Source organism: Ambystoma mexicanum, chromosome 1p (genome assembly GCF_040938575.1).
Source record: "Ambystoma mexicanum isolate Mex_15411 chromosome 1p, UKY_AmexF1_1, whole genome shotgun sequence".
Lineage (NCBI taxonomy): Eukaryota > Metazoa > Chordata > Amphibia > Caudata > Ambystomatidae > Ambystoma > Ambystoma mexicanum.
The window spans coordinates 1008872045-1008896821 of record NC_090921.1 but is presented as its reverse complement, the minus strand read 5'-3'; the positions used below and the strand labels follow the sequence as shown (position 1 = coordinate 1008896821).

The following is a 24777-nucleotide window of genomic DNA, read 5'->3' as shown; positions in this document are numbered from 1 at the left end:
TGCACTCAAGAGCCTAGGGCTTGAGGATACCCATGGCATTAATGCATTTATTTTTGAATGTGCATCAGTTAGAGGGTGGTGACATGTAAGGAATGGTTGTGGAGCACATTTCAGCCGTTATAGCCCAGTGCTGCAAAAAGATTGTGGGTAGGTTGGAAGTGGCACAATACTTTGTGAATTGAAGTGGGTACGCCCATAGTATGTGATTGAAAGTGCACAGGGATGCAGGTTACCATTATTTTACATTATGGTAACTGTTGCAATTTGTTACTGCATAGCTCCATGGCAGTGCGCTGTGTTTGGAGATGCTGCTGTGAAAAATCCCGCAGTGCGGGCTCCGGGTCCAGTGTTTGCATACTGTCAGTATGGTACAGGGTGTGGGTGAAGGGCAGCTTATATGTGCTTGGATAGTGTGCTGTCTGCACAATGCCTGCAGTATGGGAAATGTTAACATTTTGTGGTTATGTTGGCAGTGACACAATACCTTCTGAGTGGAATTCGGTAAGACAATAGTATGTGAATGAAAGGGCGTAGGGGTGCCAGAAACAGTGTAATGTTTATACATTATGGTAACTGTTGCATGTAACGCTATGCATGTCCATTGCGGTGTGGAGGTTGGTTAGGAGTGTTGGTGCCAGTGGTGAGTATGTGCATAGTGGTAGTTGGTGACATGCTGACATGCATGATTGCATTACAGTGCAGGGAATGTGTGCAAGGAGCACACCCACTGGAGCAATGCAGGTTTGATAGTGCATGAGGCACAGGGTGGTGATGTTTGGAAAACGGGTTTGGAGCTCATTGTCGATGTGCTATAGCACTACAAGTGAGTTGCGAAGCGTGTATTGTGCATTTTATGGTTGTGGTGATAGTTGCAACATGCTACAGTATTTGGTGTGCAGCAGAAGATGCTGCATTGAGAAGTTGTGCAGTGTGGCCACAGGGTGCAGTGTGTACATAATGTGAGTATGGAATTGGGTATGGTTGAAGTGCAGCTTATATGTGGTTGGTTATTGTGCTGTGTGCAGATTTATTGAAGTAGGCCCAATATTGTGCAGCTGTTCTGCATAGGTTGCCAGTGACACAATACTTTGTGAATGGCAGTGCGTAGGCGTGATGCAGGCTGTGGTATGTTTGTGGATTCTGCTAAGTGTGACATGTTTTTGTGAATGGGTGTTTTATGGTGTGGGTGAGTTGTGTAGAAGTGCTGCTACGTATGTTACGTTTGTGCATAATGTTAGGTGCCCACATGGTCGCTTGCTTGGATGCATAGTGTTGTGGTGGGTGTGGAAAGGGCTGCAATGTTGTGTGCATGGCCAAAGGTGTGCTGGGTGCATTTTAGGATCTTTGTGGATGCTGCAATCTTGCATTATTTAGCAGATGTTTCTGGTAGAGGGGCTTTACAATGAAACGGAACGTGTACTGAGAGTATTCAACAGTAAATATGGAGTGCTGTATAGAAATGACAGTGTGCAATGCAGAGGTTTTGTATGTAATTGCTGCATGCTTGCTTGAAAATTTGACAGCACCCAATGGGGAAGTGCTGCAAAAAGTGACTGTGCATAGAGAAGAAGTATTGTCACAGCTTTACTGGGCCGTGGCCCTCACTGTAGATGGGAAAGCGCACGTGCACATCCTGCCATTATGAGCAGGGTGGAAAGGGGAATGGAATTGTGGGAAATAGGCAAGTAGGAGTTTAGGGCGTGGTTCACAAGAAGGGGCGGTACCATTTCCTCCCCATACTGTGTTGTGAGGGTAGTCGAGATGGAGAGACGCTCAGTGCTTATCGTCGGTGATACCTTGGTGCGCCATCTGCACAGGTGTTGTGTGCAAAGATGCATTGCTGGTAATTTCTGGTTGTAAGGAGTGAACGCTCTCTGGGCCTGTCAGGGCGACTGCAGTTTCGGCGGGATGGGCCGCCTTTGCAGATATGTTGACTTTGTCATGCTGCACTATGGAAGTCTACATTTGGGTTACATGTCGTGTGGACGATTAATCCGTCACCTGAAGAGGTTGCTGACCGCAGTGATGCGTATTTTTCCTTCTGCGAAGGTCGTTTACTCATGCATAACACCAAGAGGAGTTTGGGTCCATGACGGTGTAATTTGTCCGCAGCCAGAGGTTGGGAAGGTGTGCTATAAACAGAATTATGCGTGAGTTTATGCAGACTGCTGGCATGTTCTCCACCCACTATGAGATCATGAGGTCGCAAAATAGACAGTGGTTCCGTAGAAATGGCATTTATTTGAGTGCCATTGGCAATGCTGTTTTCTTTTACACTGTGCAAGAAGCATTGACCAGAATGTGGTAAAAATGTGACGAGAGGCAAACAGACACGCATATAAAGAGAACATTTTTTAAAAGTTGCTGGCACGCAAGTCACAAAAAAAAGAAAACACCTTAATACATCTACGATGGAAGACTGAATCCCCTACCCAGTTTGATGTTGTTTAACCCCAACCTACCCCCACACTATCACGAAAAGGTAGTGCATTACACTGTACTTTCAGGATTGCATGTGCCACATCCAGGGTGGCTATGTGGATGTATATGGATGGAGAAATCGTGCATACTTTCATTGAACTTTGTAGAGGACGTGCTTTGAAATGGCACAACATTTGCACTGTAAATGAGTAACGGTACATTTCAAGTGTTGTACAAGAGTAACAGTGTTGGATGATGGCTGCTTCGATGCCACTGGTGGATGTGTGTGTGCCTATTTAAGCGTAACCCAGTGAAATAGAGCTGCAGAGAACATATTGCAAAGGGAAGAAGGACTGCTCCAGCTTTACAGGGGTGTGGCCCTCACGCTACTTTGGGAGGCGCAGGTGCCAAAATCTGCCCTTTACACCACCTTGCCCAATTGCCATGGCAGTGTGGGGATTAGCCAATCAGGAAGTGTGGGTGTGGTTAACAGGAAGGGGAAGTGTAACTGTTGTACATTATATTCTGCGTACTGAGGGTGGCTGACATGGCGAAACGCATTGTGTTGACTGTAGGTGATCCCTTTGTCATAGATCTGCACAACTATGCCCTGCAAAGACACTTAGACAGCAATTTTGCTTTGGAAGGAGTGGACGCATCGTGGAACGCTGTGTATGAGCGCAATTTCGAAGATATGCATGCACTTTGCAATGACATTGCCACTTTTCCAGTAGTAGATGTCATTGTTATCCATTACGGCGACATGCATATGGGTTACCTGCCTTGCTTAGATTTGTTCCGTAGTCTGAGGAGATTGCTGAATGTCGTGAGGACGCTTTTTCCCCACCGCCAAGGTGCTTTTCTCATCCATAATACCACGAATAGTATGGCCTACTGCTCATGGATGTTGTTCCGAGCCAGACGCAGGAAGGTGTCTCATCAACAGAAGCATGTATACTTTTTTGTAGGCTCGTGGAATGTTCTTCTGCAACAATTACCTCATTAGTTGTGGAAATGCAGAGTGTTTCCAAAAAACTGGCATTTTGTTGTCACCCATTGGCAATGCAGTTTTGTTTGCTCGTCTACAGGCTGCGGTGAAGAGTCTACTGTACTAATGTGAGCAGAAGAACTCACAAAAGCTAATATAGACTGAAAAAAAGGTGTTTCCATAGAAGCATCTAAACAAAGAAAAAAACAACTGGCTCTTTGAAGAGTCGCCCCTTAGCACAAACTACCCCTACCCTGGTTGCAACGTATTCCCCCATGCCCGCACGCAGCGCAAAAGCTACATCTGGGGATTTTGCGAGTGGCGGCCACAAAAATTGAACTGTGGGGATTGTCCAATCACATGCATAGGGTGTGCGCCAATAGGAAGAGGGACTCCTGCGTCATTCGGGCCCGGACCTGGACGTACTTGGGGACCTGCATGTGCCACATTCGGTGCTTCTCACCATGCTGGCCTATGGAAAATGGGACTGCAGCGATTGTCCTATCAGGTGGTGCTCAGGGTGTGTGTCACAGGAAAGCGCACCAATACGAAGAAGGACTCCTTCTGCTGTACTGGGATGCGGCCCTCGCAGTACTTGGAAAAAGGCACGTGCCACATTCTGTGCTTCTCAGCATGCTAGCCAATGGAAATGGGACTATGGCCATTGGCCAATCAGGTGCTCAGTGTGTACGTCCAGGAAAGAGCTCCAATAGGGAGAAGGAATCCTCCTGTCTCACCGGGGCGCGGCTCTCATGCTCATTGGCGAAAGGCACGTGGCACATTTTGCACTTTTCACCATGGTGGCCAATGGAAATTAGACTATGGATTTTGTCCAATCAGGTGCTCTGGGTGTGCTTCACAGGAAAGGGAGGCATTCAGTTTCCCCATTACTTTGTGTACTGCGGCTGGCAAACATGGCAAGACACACAGTTTTAGTCGTGGGTGATGGCTTTGTGGAAGATCTGTGCGTGTATGCCCTCAAAGAAGACTTGTCTGGCAATTTCGATTTGGAGGGAGTGGACGCTTTGTGGTGTAGTGTCGAATCGTGCTCTTTCAGCAGACTGCTTGTAGAATGTCAACGCGTGGCCTCTTCGGCACCTGTACATTTTGTGATTGTGCACTTTGGAGCCTTCTTTTTTGGTTATATGCCTTGTTCCAGTGTGTTTAGTCAACTGAAGATTATGATTAAAGCAGTGCAGCACATTTTTCCTACTTCCAAGCTTTTCTCATGTATACCCCAAGAATAGTGTGGAAGTATTCCAATGATTCCCGTCTCCAGCCAGAGGTCAGAAGGGGTCTCATCAACAGAAGCATGTGTGACTTCTTGAGTGCTGCTGGGATGTTCTCTTGTGAGAATGAGAACATTGGTTCACGATACATACACCTTTTCAAGGCAAATGGCATGTCTTTGTCGCACAGTGGCAATAAAATGTTGTTTCACAATCTACACAATGCAGTGAAGACCCTATTAGAAGAATGTGAGCTGACGTTGAAAACACACATTTATGTATGAAGACTGCAAAAAAAGTGTTTTCACAGTAGCACCTTTACAAAAAACAAACAAAAAACAGGTTCTTTTAAGAGTCACCACACCTAACGACGTCTGCACCCCTGGTTGAAAGTTATTGCCCCACTACCGCACGCTCCCAGCAGAAAAAGTCTGTGAATATCGCGATAGTTGCAGGGTGGCACGTATTACATATGCCCCTTTTGCAGATGACAGCCATAGAAATGGGAATGCAGAGGCTACGGGATTGGGCAATAAAGTTTGTGGGTGTGGTGTGTACGGACAGACTGTGGTACACAGTGTATTTGTCGACAGAAATGCAGAAGGTGTGGTTATAGCTGTGTGTTTCACGAGGCACAGCGTGCAGGTTTTAGGGGATTCCGTCATACATTGAGTGAAAGTGAATGGAAAACACTGTGCAGTGGCTACTCATTTTGCAATCTATCATGTGCATGTGTAATGCAGATTTTGGTTTCTCTGTGTGACACTTTGGTGACACACAATCATGCCGAAATTATTGCTTTTCATTTTGGAGGGAAAATGGCGCAGCATGTCCCACAACCTTAAGTGCTGTTTGCGATGAAGGAGGCACTTGCCCAGTTCATGCGTTTGTTTTAGATCTCTTGCATACATTTCTATCGCATTATGCAGCCACCGATGTGGCAGCCTCATTTTCTATTTGGTCTGTGAATGCAGACAGCGCAGTACATTGCAAAGAAGAGTATTTGTGGCTTTGTTCGACATGTGCCAATGGCATTGTTCGCCCATGGGACTATGACGTTTCACAGCACGAATGCTTTTTCCCAGCTATAACGTTTTTCATACTATGCCAGCCATCTAGATTTTTGCACACCCCATCTAAATTGGCTTGGTGCCCTTCTTGAAAGTAGTGGCATTTTTTTGTACTTAGTGTTGCGCTGTGACTCTCTTGAAAACGCTCTGGAACACCTTAAAAAAACCTCTTTGTACAGCGACCCCCTTTGTAACCGATTGAACTACAGTGTTTACCACACTGCCAAGCCTCCCACCCTGCATGCGTGCATTGGCAATTCTGTTGTTGATCTGCGAAAGGTGCTTTCTTTATTTAACTTTTTCCCTTTCACAGTTCATTTTTATTTATTATGGTGTTTTCACACATGCCACAGAAGGAACAGCAGGAAAGGTCCGGTAGAGAAGGGGCAGCACCTGCTTGGATACTGTAGGGGACGTGCCGGGAGACGGAATTATTGGGTGGTCCTCACCTACATAGGCGCCAGTCAATGTAATGCTCCTGCAAGGACCATTCCCACACCCTTCTAAGTACCTTCCCTCTGTACAGTAGCGCATTGCAGTACATGCACAATACAATGCCCTTTGCTGGATAAGGGTCTGTAGCGCGGCATATGGTTTGCAAATATTGTTTTACAGCTCTGCTGCCCTACAAGAGTGCCCCTCTTGTTGCCCCCAGCAGATGTGGAAAATGCTGTACATGAAAGTACCCTACGTAATTGCTGGAAGGGCGGTAGCCTGCCCACTGGTCCCTTGTGCTTTATTTTCAGTTGTCGTCACAAGCAGTAGAAGCACTTTATGCTACACCATTACTGTTAGGGGTAGCATTCACGGATATACATACATTGTGGAATACAAGAATGTTTACAAGGACGGGAAACACAGCTTCTTTACGTGCAGCAGGATGCCATTTATTCTGTGCGACCCATTCAGCTACAGTGCTTTTCTAACCAGCACTAAGGTTGTTTGCGCTATGCATATTTTGCTGTTTCCTTCCTTGCCTTTACGTGCACTAGTATATGCGTGAGGAAGGTGCAGCAGCTTTGCCATTTTGCAGACTTAGTACAAACTGTCCCACCTGCAGTTACATGCTTTCTTCAAATGTACGACCGACAGGTGACCTCTTGATACTTTCCGTCACACAGCTGAGTGCAGACACAATGTATTTGTTTCACAGGTCATGGAAACGCAAGCAGCAGATTAATGAAAGTAATACAACATTTAACACGGCCATGTGACAATGCAGGTTGCTGTTCCTTGTTTAACAGTGGCTGTTATACAGTTAGGAGTACTGTAGCCACACATTGGTAGGTTTGCAGAGTGTAACGCTCACCTGATTCCCGCAGAGGCGCCGGTCTTGACTGGGTGAATGCCGTATCTTCAAAGGTGATGTGTAACACACGGTTGGCTCTTTGGGCTGGACCTCTGTGCACTGTATGTCTGACTCGAAGAGTAAGATGTCTGCAGATAGAAAATATGGGATTAATGAACTGGGGTTATTGGGTGCCTCTCTCCTCTTCCCTTTCTCTTCTCCTGTAGAACCCCAAAGGTTAACGCCCTCACCTTAGGTAAGTGAACGCCGAGCTCTCCATCTGCCTCGGGGCAGGGTGCTGTAACCAGTTTCTTCACTGGATAAGGGTGCAGGCCTCTTGACCTCAGGGGACTGCTGTCCATCGTTAACTGCACGAACGGTAAGTTCTGGGCACTTCAAATGTCTTAAAAGTCTTTTGTAATGATATCTCTTGTTTTGCAGGGTTCCGGCGATGGCGGATGGCGGGCTGATGAGAGTTGAGGATCGAACCCGCGTGAGGAATAGAAGCGCCTGGAAGCACGTAAGTAAGCGCTTGTAGCCTGCTTCACGATGCGCACTAACTGTCCCTTTTATCTTGCAGGTACAAGTTCGGAGCTTTAGAGAAGCTGAAGGGTGCTGGAATACCCACTGGATTCGGCGTGGGAAGGAGTAATGGCACGTGAGTAATAAAGTTGCCCAATGTCTTTAAACGCACCTTCTTTTGTCTTTCAGATGCGGGATGCAGCGCCGAAGGCCTCCGGAGCGTGCGAAGAGCTGGTAAGCTTTTGTCTTTCAGATGCCGGAATGCAGTGCGAAGACCTCCGGAGCATGCAAAGAGTAGGTAAGCCTTTGTCTTTCAGATGCCGGAATGCAGCGCGAGGCGTTGGTGACAGCCGATGGACCAGGTAAGAGATGCGCTGCCACTGAAGACCGTAGTGCTAACCTGTTCTTTCTTTGTCTTTACAGGTGCTGCTGAAGACTGGATTCCAGGATGGTAAGCCTTTGTTCCCTTAGGCCCAGGATCAGAAGCAGAAGACACGATGAGCGTTCTGCTGCAGAGAATGCAGAATAACGCAAAGCAAGATTCATCCATCGGGTGTGGTTTAAATAGCCTCCTGTAGTGCTTAGGTGTCTCCTTCCACAGCCACGCCTAGGTAAGAAAAGAGTTCCTGCTTTCCAGAAGAGTTCCAGTGTTCTGAACCTAGGGAGTGGCTCCTGCCCCACCCAACAGGAAAAGTAGTCCCAAACAGAAGAGGATCAGGGGTTCAACTGGCAGGTAAGTAAGCAGCATGGTCTGCTGCAGGTAAGTCCGCCCAAGCATTATGAGCCCGGCACTTCCAGCGCTGGGACTGGGCATCTTTATGAGCCTGGTGCCACTGGCGCCAGGACAGGGTCCAAAAGGTCCCAATTGGGACTGGCTGGCACTCGGAACCGGGGTTATGGGTCTGCTTCCAAGGGAGTCGGGCAAGTCCTGATCTTTTGGAAGCAGAGATCATGACACAGAGCCACCCACGAAGGCGGCAGCAGTACTTTAAATGCAATAGCCTAATGCATGAATCCGTAGTGCTGGCGACAGGGGCGGTGTTACCAGCATACAGTGGATGACCTATGCATGGGTCTAGGTGTGGAACGGAAATGTGCGCTTCCACAACTACTTAAAAGTGCATTCGAAGATGCAGCCATGCGACAACTAATGAAGTCATACCGATACTTGCAGTGTGATTGCACATACGCCAACCAGGTGCAGTGTCCCTAGGAAACGTCCATATTGCTGATTTATAGTCATCTCGGCCAGTACTGTGTGGCACAGATTTATCATGCCCTATTAACACAAAAAGAGAACCTACTGCCACACTACACAACATTTACTATGTACATATATAATTGGTACGATACGCCAACACTATTCGGAAAAGTAAGGGGTATCGCAAATGGATACAATGACATTTGTGATGTAATTTTTGATGTTATTGGTGTTAGTCTTAGCAGTGCACGGTGTGTCGCGAGTTATGGTTGCTTAGCTTACCATAACTGTCGAATTTCGTTTTTTTTTCTCGGTTTTACCTGTTACCATAAGGTCCCTGTAACAATGTTTTTCCATAGAATTTCATAGGTTTTTGCTAGTGCAACTTAACCATAACGTCCCTTTAACAATGTTTTTGTTATATATAAAAATATATATATATAAATGTATATGTATATTACACGGCCTGTGGTAGCCGCTGTGTAGTTATGGTTAAGTTGCTAAACCCATAGGAAGAGCACTTTATGGGCAGCTTATAACTTCGCTCCCCCTGGACGAATCCTCACCAAACTTTTACAAAACAAGTATATGGCCCGCTCTGAATCTTTATGCAGTTTGATGAGGTTTCGCCAAGGGGGGGCCAAGTTATAGGGGGGTCCCAAAATTTCTTTTTTTTCCATAGAGTGAATGGAGAAAAACTTTGCTCACGCCTACAGCCCAATTTGCGGCAGGAGCGGCGGCTTGGTCCCGAAAGCGTGCTTTTGTTAATTTTGTGTAAATCCGTCCAGTAAAATGTAAGTTAAAAAAATGTGTGATATCTGTGTCCTGTCCGCTGACCCATTTCCCTGTTCGGTCCGCAAACTGGACTCGGATTGGCTTAGAGGGCAACGTGGTGTCCGCAGACATCGGATGCGCCCACTGATTGGATGGTGAAAAGCATAAAGTGCGTCAGATTTTTGGAAACGGCCGCCATCTTGGATTCGCAGACATCGCGGTAAAAACATATTAAAAAACACAACATTGCACTTGTCAAACTTATCAAATAATCTCTGGGGAGGTGAAGGGTGATGAGGATGGGATGGGATGGGACATGGCTGCAAGAAGCAAAAAAACAGGTGTTTTTGCCACGAAAGTCCGCGAACAGTCCTGTGAAGTTGGCGGACGCCTCTGCATTACAGGGTTGGTGAAAAGCAGTTCTTGGATGGCTTATAACTTTGGAGCCACTTAAACTACATGATATTTTGCACTCATATTCTTGACCTAATTCCGAATGAGTCTGCAAAGCCTGGTGGGATTCTGTCAAGAGGGGGCGAAATGGGGTTCCCAAAATAATATAAAGGCTTATTAATGAGGTGCCATTTGATGAATCTACACTTAAGTTGTGGAACTGATAATAGATCTAGGTATAAATGCTTTTGCGAAGTTTGGTGGGATTTTCTAAAGAGGGGGCAAAATTAGAGAGGGGGTCCCAAATTATTTTAAAGGCTTATAAATTGGGAGCAATTTGACGAATCTACACAAAGGTGTGCAAAAACATTATAGATCTAGCTATACATGTTTTTGCAATGTTTGGTGGGATTTTGTCTAGAGGGGGCAAAATTAGAGGGGGGGGTTCCCAAAATATTGTAAAGGCATATAAATGTCGTGCAATTTGACGAATCTACACAAAAGTTTGAAAAAAGATTTTAAATCTAGATATAAATGTTTTCATAAAATCTGAATGGATTTTGTCAAGTGGGAGCTAGGTTATATGACTATTGTATGTGCATATATTTGACACTTTTGGAGAAAATAAAAATGGGTAGATTTCCAGCAAACTTGTGCAAGGAGAATTGGCAAGGATCTGAAAGCATGGTTTTGCAAATGTGCCTGTGTTTTATTTTTGAACAAGTGTCATGATGTAGATACAAAAAATTGTGATACACCTTTTTGGTGACTGAGGTATAGCCGGTAGCCATGGGCAGTGGCCAAATTGTCCGGGTCATGGAATAAGGTCATGCATGAGCTGGACAGTCTGACCACAAGAGACAACACATTGGGTTAAAGTGGCCATGTCCACCTGGGGCCGGCTTTGTGGTAAAGTTGTTTGAAATTGGGATAGGTTTGAAAGGGAAGAAAAATGTGCTCGTAGTAATATGGTCATAGAGTTCTCTCTTCACCTTCTGCAGGCTGTCATGGAAAGCGAAGAGGGGCCCTGTATGGAACCCCACCTTCCCTTTCCATGGTGGCCATCTTGGAAAAGGATTTTCCTTCCTACACCGGAATGCCAGAGGCGTCCCGGTGTAGGAAGAAAAATCTTTTTTTAGCACACCGGGTTCCCGCTTTGGGAACCTAGGGTACTAATGGCCTTCATCCCTCATTACAGGGGCTGGAATGGGGGGATAAAGGTCCGGAGACCTCGTTATCCACCCTTGCTTCGCTTGGGCTGATAACTTGGGCTGCTGGGCTGGTATTGTCATGGTCATGAAGTCAGGGGCACAGGCATGCAGGGGTCGCATGCACAGGCGACCTGGGTGGACACTGTCCTGGCGCCTTTGGCTCCAGGCTCATGAACAAAAGTAAACAAGAACATCCATTTAACACCAAAAAGCTTTTATTATGGACATAGCACTTAAGATGCATTAACCTTGAACATTCCATCCATTAAGCAGGATGCATTAACCTTGAACATTCCATCCATTAAGCAGCCCCAAGTGTATTCTTGGGTTTGGCTGCTAATGGATTGCCTTCGCACGTGTGACAGGAGTGGCAGGGTGTGGCTGGTAAACCGGCCCTAATGGGGGTGCCCACGATCTCGGCTATATAAGCTGCCCCATTCCTCAAGACAGACGCTTCGCGTTATTCTGCACTTGCAAGCAGAGAAACGCTCACCGACGCCTGAGGTCAGGAACCAAGTATTCATCTTTACACTTTCCGGAAAGCCGAAATCTTCATCTTGGCACCGCAGCACGACATGCTCCCATCGTCGACAGCAGCGCCTGCAAGGAAAAACAGAAGACAAGGGTAGACATCGAAAAAACAGGCAGTTTAAGGTTGCGCTTTGCCATACTTCGCGCTTTTCCTTCAACCATCACTTACCTGCTGTTGAACATTGCGATAGCATCCATCTTCCATCCGGCCGCGTCTCGCGTCTCACAGCTGCATTGAGGCCGCATTTCCACCTAAGGGAAGAAAACAGAAGAGAGACATTATTGCAGGCATAAATAGGAGCAACATATAAAGACATTAAACAGAACGAACAGCATCACAAGAGCTCAAGAAAGACTTACCAATCATAAGAAGCATAGTCGCAGCTGGACTGGACTTATCCTTATCAGGGATCAGTGAAGGAACTAGATCCCATTCGACGCACCCCTGCCAGAAGTAGCAGGACAGAGTTTATCTTCCATAATTCACAGGAGCAGAATCTCCACGTACCACCAATCACAGCTTTTCTACTGAGGGAGAGGCCTGAAGGGGGTGATTCAAGTTCAGGGAGGGCTGCAACCGTGCCCCAACACCTCCGCAGAGACCAGGTGAGCGTAACAGAACGCAAAGCCTCTAATACTCTCTGCCTCTGCGTTATGGAAACTTCAAAAACAGATCAGTTAGCCCTCTTACTAGTGGAATTACGGGCTGAAGTACATGCTTCAAGACAGGAAACCAATGCATTACGGAGGGATATTAGTGTAACTCGAGAAAGAACTGACAAATTGGCAAGACAAATGCTACAAGCACAAGCAGGACAGGTTCCACTGCCTGGAGTGACACATTCTTCTCATTCTTCCACACCACAACAATCAACACCGGTTCAGGTGGTTCTTTCAGGAGCAGTGCCTCTAGCCCCTCCCAAACACTTCATCAGCGACCCAAACAAGTTCGCTGTATTTATGAACCAATGTCGCCTTCATTTCTTGTGCAGACCAGGAGTCTTTCCTAATGACCAAGCCAAAGTGGCGTTTGTACTCTTGTAATTAGGAGGTAGTGCGACGGACTAGTCTATACCTTTGGTAAATCAAGATGACCCTTTACTCTGGAACTTTGGGAATTTCCAACATGAGATGGAGAAATTGTTTGCCCGTCATACTCAAGGACAAGCTCTGGACAACAAGTTGTTGTCACTCAGACAAGGGAGTCAAGATCTATTAACCTATATTGCAAGCTTCAATCCTCTCCATTTTCATTTTTATCAACAGGACCCCCGCTTTTGTTTATCTGTTGGGGCCGAGATATGGTGGTGGTGGTGGTGTCATTGTCTTGGTGTGTTAGTTCCAGGCTGCCTGGGTGCTTAGTTCTCTTTTCCAAGCGTGCTGTTATTTCCTTTCGTTCTCACTAGTGTTTATTTCACTTCCTTTGTGATCAGTACCTTCCCGCCAGGTTTGTTTAAGGATCCCATGTGGGATTAGTTCCCAAGCCCTCTATGTAGTTAGTTTCCTTTGCATGCTCCCTGTGTTTATAGTTCCCTTTCCATACCCCTTATCCGCTTGTTTCATTTCCCAGGCTCCATGCATGTGTTGCACACTTCCTTTGTGCAGTCTTCCTGTATGGTTGGTTTAGTCCCACAGACTCCGCGTGTGATTAGCTCTGTTCCCCTTGCTCCCTAAGTGTTAAATTCCCTTCTCCGGGTTCGCATTGCGGTACTGCTCATAGTGTAATTAGTTATGCTCAAATGCCCTGGAGTCCAAATAGTTTTGTGGGAGTGGGTGTCGGGATGAGAGGCCTGGTGAGATTAATTTACTACCACAGCCTCCTCAGTGTGCTCCTGCACATTGCAGTCCTCACAAGTCTTCGTCCCCATCTCTCTTTCCCGCCATACAGAGAGCCATGCCTGTTCAAGTCAAAATAAGCACAGTGTGCAAGAGGTGTGATGAGCCAAGGCAGCAAGGGATCTTTCATGGGTATGTGATTGCTGCCCTGGGGATATGATGCTGCCTGCTAGGTGAGCCTGCACTGCCACCTCCACCCCGCCCCCTGCTGCCGATGCGCATACTATGAGGCTGAAGGGAGGCTGGCACTGCTGCTGCTCACCCAACACGTGCATGACACAAGTCTGCAGTATACCCGCCCACGCTAGAGTCTGTCTCTTAAATGTGTGACTGGACCTCAGGGCTGGACTGCCCAACCGGGACATCCCCGGTAGGCCTCTGGCCTGCAGGGCCTCTTTGGAGCGGATGGATACACACGACAGCAAATTGTGTGATTTTGCACCGGCCTGGGTGGTTTGTGTTGAATTGGCTGCCTGCAGTGCCGGCTGCCACCACCAACCGAGACAGGCGCTGCTAATTCTTTTTTTTTTTCTTCCCAACAGCGATGGGCCCGCACCTGTGGGCCTCTTGGGCTGGGCACCACACCGTATTGGAACCGCACGTGCCAGTGCACACATTGGCAGCACAGCGGCAGGTCAGCAGTGCCTGAAGCCGGCCTGGGCTGCGTGAGGCCTTGGCAAGATCGATCATGTCGATTGTCGGGTCGACTAAGGTCAGCAAGACGCTGATGCATTATCACTTCATGAAGGAACTTTTGATTCGTAGGACATTGGATACACGGCACACTTTAAAGATGAAGTTTAGCTTGAAGATACACAAGGTGCTGGAGCGGCCGCTCTAAAAGTAGTTCAGAGGCCATATTACAGAAACCTTTCAGCAGTGCAATGACAATAAGCACTAGTGCAAACATTGCTGTAGCCCAAACTTCATATTCTCTTACTGCATGTTTGCAGCAAAAACATATTTACCTAGTCCTTTCCTGTGGTGCAAACATGCATTGAAGGAATGTTTTTTGCACTTAGGTGCAAGGTTACTGAAATACCGCCCCATATGTTATCCGCTTCTGGGAATGGCTCATAAATTAGGCCAGGAAAGAGCCAAAGTCTCCCAAATCTATATATTCAGTAACACTTTATATCAAGCGAAAGCCCAAAGGTCATTGGAGTTCATAGTTCACAAGCCCTAAAGCCGTAAATAAATGATATACTGTACTAAAGGTCACAGCTGCACCGCCACAGCCCACTCACTGCATAGAACAGAAGGCATACGTTTATTGGCATATCGTGTTACGGTCTGATTGGTTCAACACACCCCGTGAGGGGGACCCTCGTGACTGCTTCTCTACAGCCTTCAACTGCCCCCCCCCCCTGGAGTTTCCCTGTCATTAGCACAAGGAAAGTGCTTACAAGCAAAAAGACAAAGCAATATGGCTTTTTAAATCACTCTTTCTGAAATGAGTGCTGCAAAAATACACCATTTGAACACATTATTTTCAAAACATTTCTCGCAGGCAACCCTCCCTTGGAATCGCTGTAAATTGGTTGGACTCACTTGCTGCACTCGTTCGTGCCATTTCGGAGAAAATATGTACGCCCATCTACTTTGATACTTCACCAGCTGCAACTGAATAATAATAATAACAAGCATTGGCCATGCCAACAGTTAGGGCTTTTGTAGTAGGCATGGGAAAGGCACTTGCCAGTCACTGCTGTGGTGTTATTATCTGGCCATGTATTTTTGCCAATGCTTGTTTTTAACAAGACTACAGTGAAGGACCTTATATTTAGTGCTTATAAATCGAGTGGCTGAGGTAAACCTGGTTAAGAAATGTGTATTACACCAGTAGTACTTACAACCCCAATTAAGTCATCAACTCTCAGAAGACTGCTTTAAAAAAGCCCTAACAGGCACTGCCAGTGCAACGTTTGATGGCAAAGCTTGATTAAAGCGAGCTCAAAGAGTTCCCATGAGGAGGTATTTTGGGAGGGAGGGGTAGGAACTGGGTGGGAATGGCCATAGGGATTGGCATAGACATGGGCAGTCACTTGGTGAGCAAATAACCGAACAACCCCTACATGCCCTGTGCCCCTCCTCATATGTCATTTCTCCCCATCTGTACTCCAATGCAATAGTTTTGGCTTTATAACAGCCCACACTAAACATGATGATAATAGTAAAATAATACTAATAATAATAGTATCAGGATTGTATATGCAGCTAAATGTAAGATTTCTCCCGCTTCTGCTGCAGTGATAGCTGCGTGTGTGTTTGTGCGTTATATAGCTGTTTACGTTATGCCCTTTGACCTTTCTGAAAAGCCTGTGATGCTGTTGCTGCAAAGTCAGCAGGGATTTTTTATCTCATGTTTCCTTTGAGTTGTTTTTAGAGTTTCCTTAACCTTTGCTGCCAAATGACATTGTGAGGGAGTTTGAAATGTATGACAAGTAACATGAACGTGCAGGTGGCAAAAATACGAATGAACACAGAGGACTTGGTTCATAGTCAAAACATTGAAAAACAAAAGGTCGAAAGTCAAAATATCGAGAAAACAAAAAGGTTGGAAAAAAAGTCGCATTTTTTTTATTCGAAATGGGGGGGGTTCCCCCCAACCCCTCTTTTTTGATTTTTTTTTACCTTTTATTTTTTGTACATACGAGAGCCAAAAAATAAATATAAATTAAAAAAAAAATAATTCAACTTTTTTTTTTGGGGCTTTTTTTTCGACTTTTTTGTCTTTCGACATTTTTTTTTCGATATTTTGACTGCACACCAGAGGACTTTCATAAGCATGTCATGACGGTTCATTCATGCTTGTCCTGATGCAGTGTTTTTCCCACTGACGTATAAATAACAATAGCAAGCGGTATGAATTCATCTGATTGGAGGAGCGCACGCGACGCCACAGGTGGTTTTCTCCGACAACACAGGGGAAACCCAGATTTCCCCCCCCAAAGCCGCATGCATGCTTTTCTCAAGGTCTTGCTTAAGAAGGGTGCTCACACCATTGTAATCCTCTGAAGATCCCAATGCACAAAAGCATTTTATTTTGAAATGTTTGTGTCATTATTTCTCCTATTATAAGGAGCATAGGAATTCTTGTGCTCCAGACCAGGGGTGGGCTGGCCTATGGGGAACTCTGGAGATTTCCTGGTAGGCCTCTGTACTCTGGACCGTTTTTGTGTGATAACCTATTTTATTTTGGATTTTTCTTATAGGAAAAGGGTTGGGCTTTCTGAAAATGTGTAATATGAGGCCACTTTGAACATTATTTCCTGGGCCTATTTTGGTTCCCAGTCCATCCCTGCTGGACCTTTCTTGAAATGTGCTGTTGTAGATGATCTGGCACGGGTGGGAGAGCGTCGTGAGGGGGGTTTGTGGTCATTCTTGGCCAGCTGTTGCCAGTCTTGCTTTACAAATAAAAAGAACATTTAAAGAAATCAAGCTGCGCCACGCTGTTTCAATGGGTGATGGCGGGACTGATGACTTTCGCATGCTTCTTTCCCCATTCACAGGATAAGGGAGGTACATTGGCTCAGATAAAAAATCAAAAGGTACAAGACATTTTGGCATTTTACCTTGGACGCTTAGAAGCCACCAATGAGGTTACAGACGTGGACTTCGAAACAAGAAACTTTTGGATTGGTGAGTGAAATGGAGAGGCACGTGGAGTGGTGGAGATAGTGAAGGAACTTGGTTGGCATGGCAGGTCATTGTAACTGAGTGTTGCTCAATGGCATTAGGTAGCGGGGGCGTTTCTGTTCAGGATTGGGCTGAATTGGCAGCGCGAGCGGTGGAGGGCATTGGTTTCTGCACCAAAGAGTTTAGGAGTGAGACTTCAGGAAAGGTGGCTGGGATGAAGCACTCTGTGTCTGCTGTGCCTGAAGCACCACATTGAAGGTTAGTAGTAGACAGGGTGCTCTGAGCGTCCCATATCTTCGCCTTTATACTCGTGTGCAGTGGGCATGTGAGCTAGAAGAAATGCACTGAGTTAACACCATTCAAGTGTAGGTCATCGTTTATTCAACACTGGAGAACGTTTCATTTTCCATATTTCTATCAATTTATTTTTCTATGCATGTCGAGAAAAGCAAAAAGAAATCAAAACCCATTTACATACAACTGGTGAAAAAAAACATGCACGTAAAATCCACATATCTCTTCATGTCTTTGATTGGTGCCTCCCAAAAATAATATTTGTCAAAAGCTAGTACTGTACTGGATGTATAATGCAATGATACGGTACATTTATTATGAGTGTGAAAGCTCGTGTACACGGGCCAAAGTGCGTAAAGAAAGACATTTCCAAAGTGTTAAAATATTATGTGGTATATTTGATTGTAATTGATTATAATCCATATCACTAGAATGTTTTGTTTTTTTAGGTTTTCATTAACACAGTAGGCCCACTATATATCTCAAGGCATGAGCTCCCTCTAGCAGTGACAATAGGTGAACATTAAAACAATATGTTTCAGCTCCTTGGCCTTTCTTATCCTCCCCGTCCCTTCACCAGACTTGTCACTCCCACCCACTTCCCGTTTTCGCTTGTAAGTCCAGCCAACAATCCACCCCTGCAGTTTTGCCCAACTACAACCCAACAGGGCATTTACATGGGCCATGCGATTCCTAGAGGTCCATGCCCGGTCAGCACCAGGCACAGTGTGGCAACTAGTGGGGCTTGGAGGATTAAGATTCAATAGCAAGGCTTTGATTGAGGTCATCATTTTTAAAAAAAATGTTTGCTCAGAATTAAAGTGCATTTTCAGAGATGAGACGAGCCCCAAAGCAAGCATATGAACCCGTGCTCCCGGTCCACATAACATTCGGAAGGCAAGCCATTGTGGAAGCTGACCTCCGAGCGTCCATTAAGACCCATTCAATCTTGTGCTTGTTCTCTTCTTTCAGGTCTGACTTATAAAACATCCAAGGACTCCTTCCGCTGGGACACTGGGGAGCAGCATTCCTTCTCCAGCTTTGCATTTGGACAACCTGACAACCAGGGGTAAGTGAGATCTTCACTACATCAGGTTCTTTTGAGAGAGAAAAAGAACAACAGGTTCCACAACCAGCTACCCTACTTCCAAACACACAAGGTGGTCAGTGATTAAAGCCCATAGGGCACACACAAGCTGTCAACAATTGTTTATACAGCCGTACACCAGGTTCAATTAGAAAAACATATTTTAATTAATATACACTTCACATAAGGATTAAAATCAATAAAAAAAACAAGCCTGTCATATATAAAGAAAAACATTCCTTGCATCGCGTATTGAAAGAAGCATACAAAATGCCACTGAGGGAACAAACATAAGATGTTGAATAATAATCAGATACTTTTGTGATGTTAGTAACAAAAGTGACAACTAGAATCAGTCTCCATGTGTTGATCTTCTCTCATGGGGCGTTTCCTCACCTACAACAGCCCCCTGTCAAAAAAGAGGTACCGCCTTTGCTCGACTCTCTTTCCCCCTCTTTTGACAGCGATTCATGCTGACGGATACCTTTTGGTTCAGAGTTACGTCACAGCACTCACACGGTGCCTAGACTATTCCCAAATGCTTCCATACTGCATTTACAGCGCCCCACATGTTTCCCACTGCTCTCGGAGCCCTTCACGCTGTACATTGAAATCCTGTTCCTTCCTTGCTCTCTAATGCTCTCATCTTTCGCCCCTTCATACGCTGACTTCAACTCTCCTTCTCTCTCTCCTTCTTCCTCTCCCTCTCTCTTTGTGCTTAGAAGTGATGTTTCTATAGGTATCTGCAGAAATTATTGAATACAAAAATACCTAATGAGAAATGACAGAAATTTTGTGGTCGAATTCATTTTGTTCATTTTTATAAAAATAGATGGGGGGTGGGGTAAGGGGGTAGGTTAAAATAGGGGGAAGAGGGGGGAGGGGTTTGGGGTTCTCTCCCTGCATTATTAAAAATTAGATTAAAAAAAATGCTGTCATTGCTTAGTAGGTCATTTTTTTTGATAATTTCACGGTATTCTGTTTCTGTACACGGGAAACGGACCTGACTGTTGGTATGTGGGACTGTTCGACGACAGGGAGGTACAATGTAGTTTGTGCCAGCAGGTGATGTGTACATGGTAGGTTAATTCAAACAAAGGCAACATTTTAATTTCTAAAGACCGAATCTAAAGGTAAAAACTCAACATTTCAAATACAAAGAGGGCTATTCTTGAAAAAAGAAACATGACTACAATTGCAGACCAGTTGATTCCCTTCCCTCCCGTACCGAACCCTAAACACAATTTGGCAAGTGTTAATAAACATAAACCTTTTATTATAAAAGCACCAAAACCACTGGAATACTATATTATCTATTTCCATGAGTCTGGCCTAATTCTTAAAGAAATGTTTATTCATATTTTTACAATCATACATTAAGTCTCTCCTTCGGTATTTTAAGGTCTTTTTGATGCAAAAGATCTGGACAGCAGGGTGGCAACAAGAGGCCTAGACAAAGCCAACAACAAGATGCAATGGCCCAATGAGAGTCACTCTCCGCATAACAGACCATCTGATGTATGCCAGGGTCCCTGCACGATATACTACCACATGCTCAGGGAGAGTAGTGACACTCTCTCTAGACAGACTTAAAAATGACTGCCAGTTAGAGTTGAACTTGGACAACGAACCTCACTGATGTGGACCAACCTAAGGTTGCCAACCACACAGGTTTTGTCTGCAAAACCTGATGTTTTTTTAATTGAGTATTTATAAGGTGCCTATACACAAATGTGTTATGTTGCTTACGGCTGCATTTCAGCTCTTTTAGTCTTTTTGTAAGCTCTTCCTCAGAAGTAAAGAAACAGCTGTCAGAACAAACCCATTCAAAGGAACAAAGGACGATAGGTGAAGGAAAACAGAAGAAGAGACAAAGAAAAATAAGAGGGGTGGTATGACAGGTTAAGATTCTAGGGACATGCATGGGGCGAGGGAGAAATAAGAATGAGAGAATGTATGGGGAGCTGTAAAGAGGAGAGAGAAGCAACAAAGGAGCCAAGATTACAGAGTATGGAGAGGTAAAGTAGGAATGAAGGGATGTGAAGGAGAGGAAGTAATAGAAATTAGAGACAATATAGAAAGGATGTTGAGAAGTAACAGAGTGCTGCAGACAGAAGAGAAGAGGGAAGTTAGGCGAGAAAGAAAGTTGGAAAGGAAAATGAGAGAAAGAGAGAAGAGAATGACAAGCAAGAGAGAAGGGCAGGGAGAAGAGTAGAGAGCATGGTTGAGAGGGTAAACAGAAAGGAGGGAGAGGAGAAAAAGGCAGACACAAATAACATGTAAGATAAAGAGAAGGGGGTGAGAGAAATGGAGAAGCAAACACAATGTGAAACTGTGAGTAAGGGGGTCAATAAAGAGAGAGCATGCATGTGCATAGTGAGAAAGAGTTAGAGAGAGTTTCGTGCAGGGAGTGTAAGCGGATAGCAAATGCGGAAAGAGGGCGCATTAAGGACAAAGAAGATAGAGAGAGTGCAGTTGGCCTCATACCTAGATCACCATTAGTTTGTTCAGATGGATACCTCCAGATCAGCACCACAGCTGTCACCAATGGACTCTCACAAGGATCGATCCTCTCACCCCTGATCTTCAACCTCTGCATAGGGCCCCTGGGGTCTCTCCTTCACAGCCACAAAATTCACATCCACCAATATGTATATGATACCTCAAACTCAAGGATATCCACCAGGTCAAGGTCTGCCCCACCCTGATTCAAACCTGGATGTCCGGCACATACCTCAATCCCAACACCGCTAAAACCGAATTCCTCACCCTGTCCAACACCACCGAATACACCTACCTCCAGACTTAGCTGCCCTCCATGAACCTAGAGGGCTTAACACAATGGGCCAAGTCCCTGGAACTCAACAATAACAGCCATGTCTCCTTCGAAATGCTGAAAATCAAGCCATTCCTACAAACTCTGTACCACATTACAAGTCCTTGGGCCTCATTACGACTCAGGCGGTAAGGGGTTTACGCCGGCGTAAACAGCGCCGACCCTTACCGCCTGAGTACGAGGTCCCTTAGCGCCATGGCGGACTTAACACCTGCTTTTAGCAGGTGTTAAAATCCATGGCGCTAAGGGACCATGGAGTTAATTACGCCACCGTAATTTACGGTGGCGTAATTAACGCCTTCCCCACTCCCATTATGCCCTATGGGGCAAAAATGGGAATGGGGAAGGGTAAATGGGGATTGGGGACTTACCGCCCCGCCAAGGTCGGAATGGGGCGGTAAGTCCGCCAACCACCATGGCGTAAACGTAGTTTACGCCATGGTGGTAAAGTCACGGCCCAGGCGGTAACTTACCGCCTGGGTCGTAATGAGGCCCCTTGTCTTTTCTGACTTGGTCGTGGAAACGTATTACTCACCGGTCTACACACCTTTGCCCTGCCATCAATGAGAAGCATCTTCCATGCCACAGCTTGCCTCATCAATGGCCTTTGCAAATTTGACCATATCACACCCACACTAATCACACTACCCTGCTCCCACAAGTATGCATCCTTTACAAAACTATCCCTTTGCATGCTTCCCCTAGCTGACAAGGTCACCTTTGCTGGCCAGCGCTTCACAAGAATCTAGGACCTAATCAAAAATGCAAACTCTAAGAAAAACAGGAAACATGCATTCTTGATCTATACTCCTAAGGCTGCGGAACCTCATACCTGTCAAAATTAGATTAGCACCTGCCCAATTCAGAAAGGACCCCAAGACCCTCCACTATAAGTTATTTATTGCTCTTCTTGGGATTTTCAGTACTTATATCTTCCATGCACGGCCTTGGCGCTTGTTTGGTTTTGTAGGGTTCTACTGCCATCAAGTGGTGATTAGACAGTATTTTCACTAAAACACTACCTAGTCAATTTTACAAAATGTGATCCAGTGACATCTATAGACCATCACGTTTAATTGTGTTTCTGTTTCTAAATGGCACAACGTGCTCAGAAGACTAAACATATAAAACCACAATTTAGTGTATAAAACAATTTCTGCTCTTTCAGTTCCAAAGTCAGTCTTAATTTCTTCTGCCCCAATGCTTTGTTCTAGTATCAGGAGTGTTTGCATAATTGTAACATCTTTACTTTTGTGTCGTAGATTTTTAAAGTGACCCCCCAAGGCGTGTACTCCATCCCCTTTTCCTTTGGTGCTGTTACTGTTTGATTTGCATGTCTTCCATTTTTTTGTTCATATTCCCTACAAGGCAATGGATCAAGAACACTATAATATACATATCACATATGAAACATTACAAGGGATTAATTCAAAAATGGTCTCACCATCGTTGTTTTCGCTATTTTGGTAGGTAGGTTTCCGATTAATGGCTAAATCAAACATATTATGATAGTTACAGTAGGATAACGCTTCAGGTTTCAGTAAAAGGATAGGTTTTTCCCCATGTTTTAGGGGCTTCCTTAGACGTGTGGTTTTCAGATTGGGAAGAAGTCTGAATAAACTTTACAGATGCTTCTAAATATATTTAGGTAGTCCAATTTATAGGCCAATTATTATTGAAAAATCACCACATTTCTTGAGCCTGGTCTTCCAGGAGCCCACTGTGAGCAGTAATCTTGGTTTGTATGCGTTGAGGGCCTTGCCCCTAGTTTCTTCGATATTTGTTTGTATATTTTAATCATCGTCCACCTCAAGTACCATTAGCCTAGTTATTGCCAACCAATTATCCAAACCCATTTGAGGAATTACTCTCCTTTAGTGCTGTTCGGTCGAGCCCTAATACATCCACCTAAACTGATAGGTTAGGACTAGGATGCGAGTGACAGGAATGTCTCTTGTTTTTGATAATCTGCTTGCAATATATTTTGCTTTGATTTGAATTTACTGTATTGTCTTCTTATATTGCACTGACAGTAACCATGAACCATACATTGGGCCTCATCACGAGTTGGACTGTAGCCCTTAAATGTGGCAGTAACGGTATTAACGCTGCATTTAAGGGCTGGCCCTATCACGAGTTGGGCACTAAATGGGCTGTTTTACCTCCAGGTTTTTCTGTCATCCTATAAGAGTAGACAACCATCAACATACATGTTTCACTTTAAAATGCGATTGGTATAGTTTCCTTTCTTCATGGACAGCACCTCTATCTCCTTTCCTCAACCCTTGAATAGGTGGCACTGCCTGGAGCAAATGTGGTCTCCACCACAGAGCCTCTTTTTTTCATTTATTTGGTATTTATTTTTTATGAGGTTTGAACTTCGACCAGAAGTGCCACTCGAATAACAAGCAGACAGCAGAGGCAGTCCCTTTTCAGGCTGCCTTTGCATAGTTACAGTGAGTAGGTGTCTGAAGGTGAGGTGGGTAATGGAAGAGTATGGCACGAAGACATGAAAACTGGACATCCAGTGACAAAGGGACCTACAAAAATACAATGGAGGGGGGAAAAATGTGCGCTCGCTTCTAGCCATTGGCAAGTGATATTTGACTCCTGTCGAATATGAAATGGTGTGCTGTGTGTATGCATATAATTGAGGGGACAAGCAACTTTTTATGGCTAGCAAGTAGCTTGCAGCTTGAATTTATGCACCCTGTATAATGTACATTTAGGCTTGGGCCAGTGGTCAGATGAATGCATACTTGTAGATGTTTACCATCGATTTGGGGCAGGCAGGACATTTGAGGGAAATACATGAAGGGGTTACAGAATTCCCCATAATTAGCTACCAGGTGGGCTTTTAGCCTGGTCTTAAATAATCACCCTGAGTGGACGGCTTGGATGCTGGGGGAGAGCGTACCAATGTTGAGGGGCAGGAGAGAGAAGGAGTAGAAGTGGGAGGCAATGACAGGGGTGTTGATGAAGAAGTTGTTGAGGGTTAGAGGGTGGAGACCCCAAACAAGAGAACAGGTGGTCTATGGATTCTCCAGGTAGTGGGGGCTTCGCCATGGATATAGTTAAAGACAAGAAGAAAAACGTTGAAGAGTGAGTGTTTTTGCATTCAGAGTACCTGGCGCGCTACACCAAGGTGGGTTTGTAGAGGGCGCATGTGGCAAAGTTGAATAGTTTGTTGAGGAGAGCAAAAGAGCAGAGAGGTCGGAGAAGTCAAATAATTAGGTGAATGTGTCCCAGGAGTGGCTTGTAGCATGAAAAAGAGTGCACCCAGGACTGATCCTTGTGGTACAACCACTGGATGGTGGGATGGGGGAAGAAGTGTTACAGTTTTAATAGGTGGAGAAGGAGTGGCCAGAGAGATAAGAGGCCACCTATTGGAGCACAGTGTCCTTGAAACACAGTGAGAAGAGAGTTTGGAGGAAGGAGGAAAGATCGATAGAGACAT

The 24777-nt window shown here is 45.2% G+C and overlaps 1 protein-coding gene across 1 annotated transcript in view; it reads left to right on the top strand.

The window, feature by feature from the left end:
• LOC138583112 (C-type lectin domain family 18 member A-like) overlaps nucleotides 1-24777 on the top strand; it is a 346135-nt gene that overhangs the window by 280970 nt on the left and 40388 nt on the right. Inside the window, exons 9-10 of the mRNA XM_069655073.1 lie at nucleotides 16977-17106; nucleotides 18370-18466. Of these exons, the coding sequence (XP_069511174.1) occupies nucleotides 16977-17106; nucleotides 18370-18466 (227 nt within the window). The remainder of the gene's footprint in view (nucleotides 1-16976; nucleotides 17107-18369; nucleotides 18467-24777) is intronic.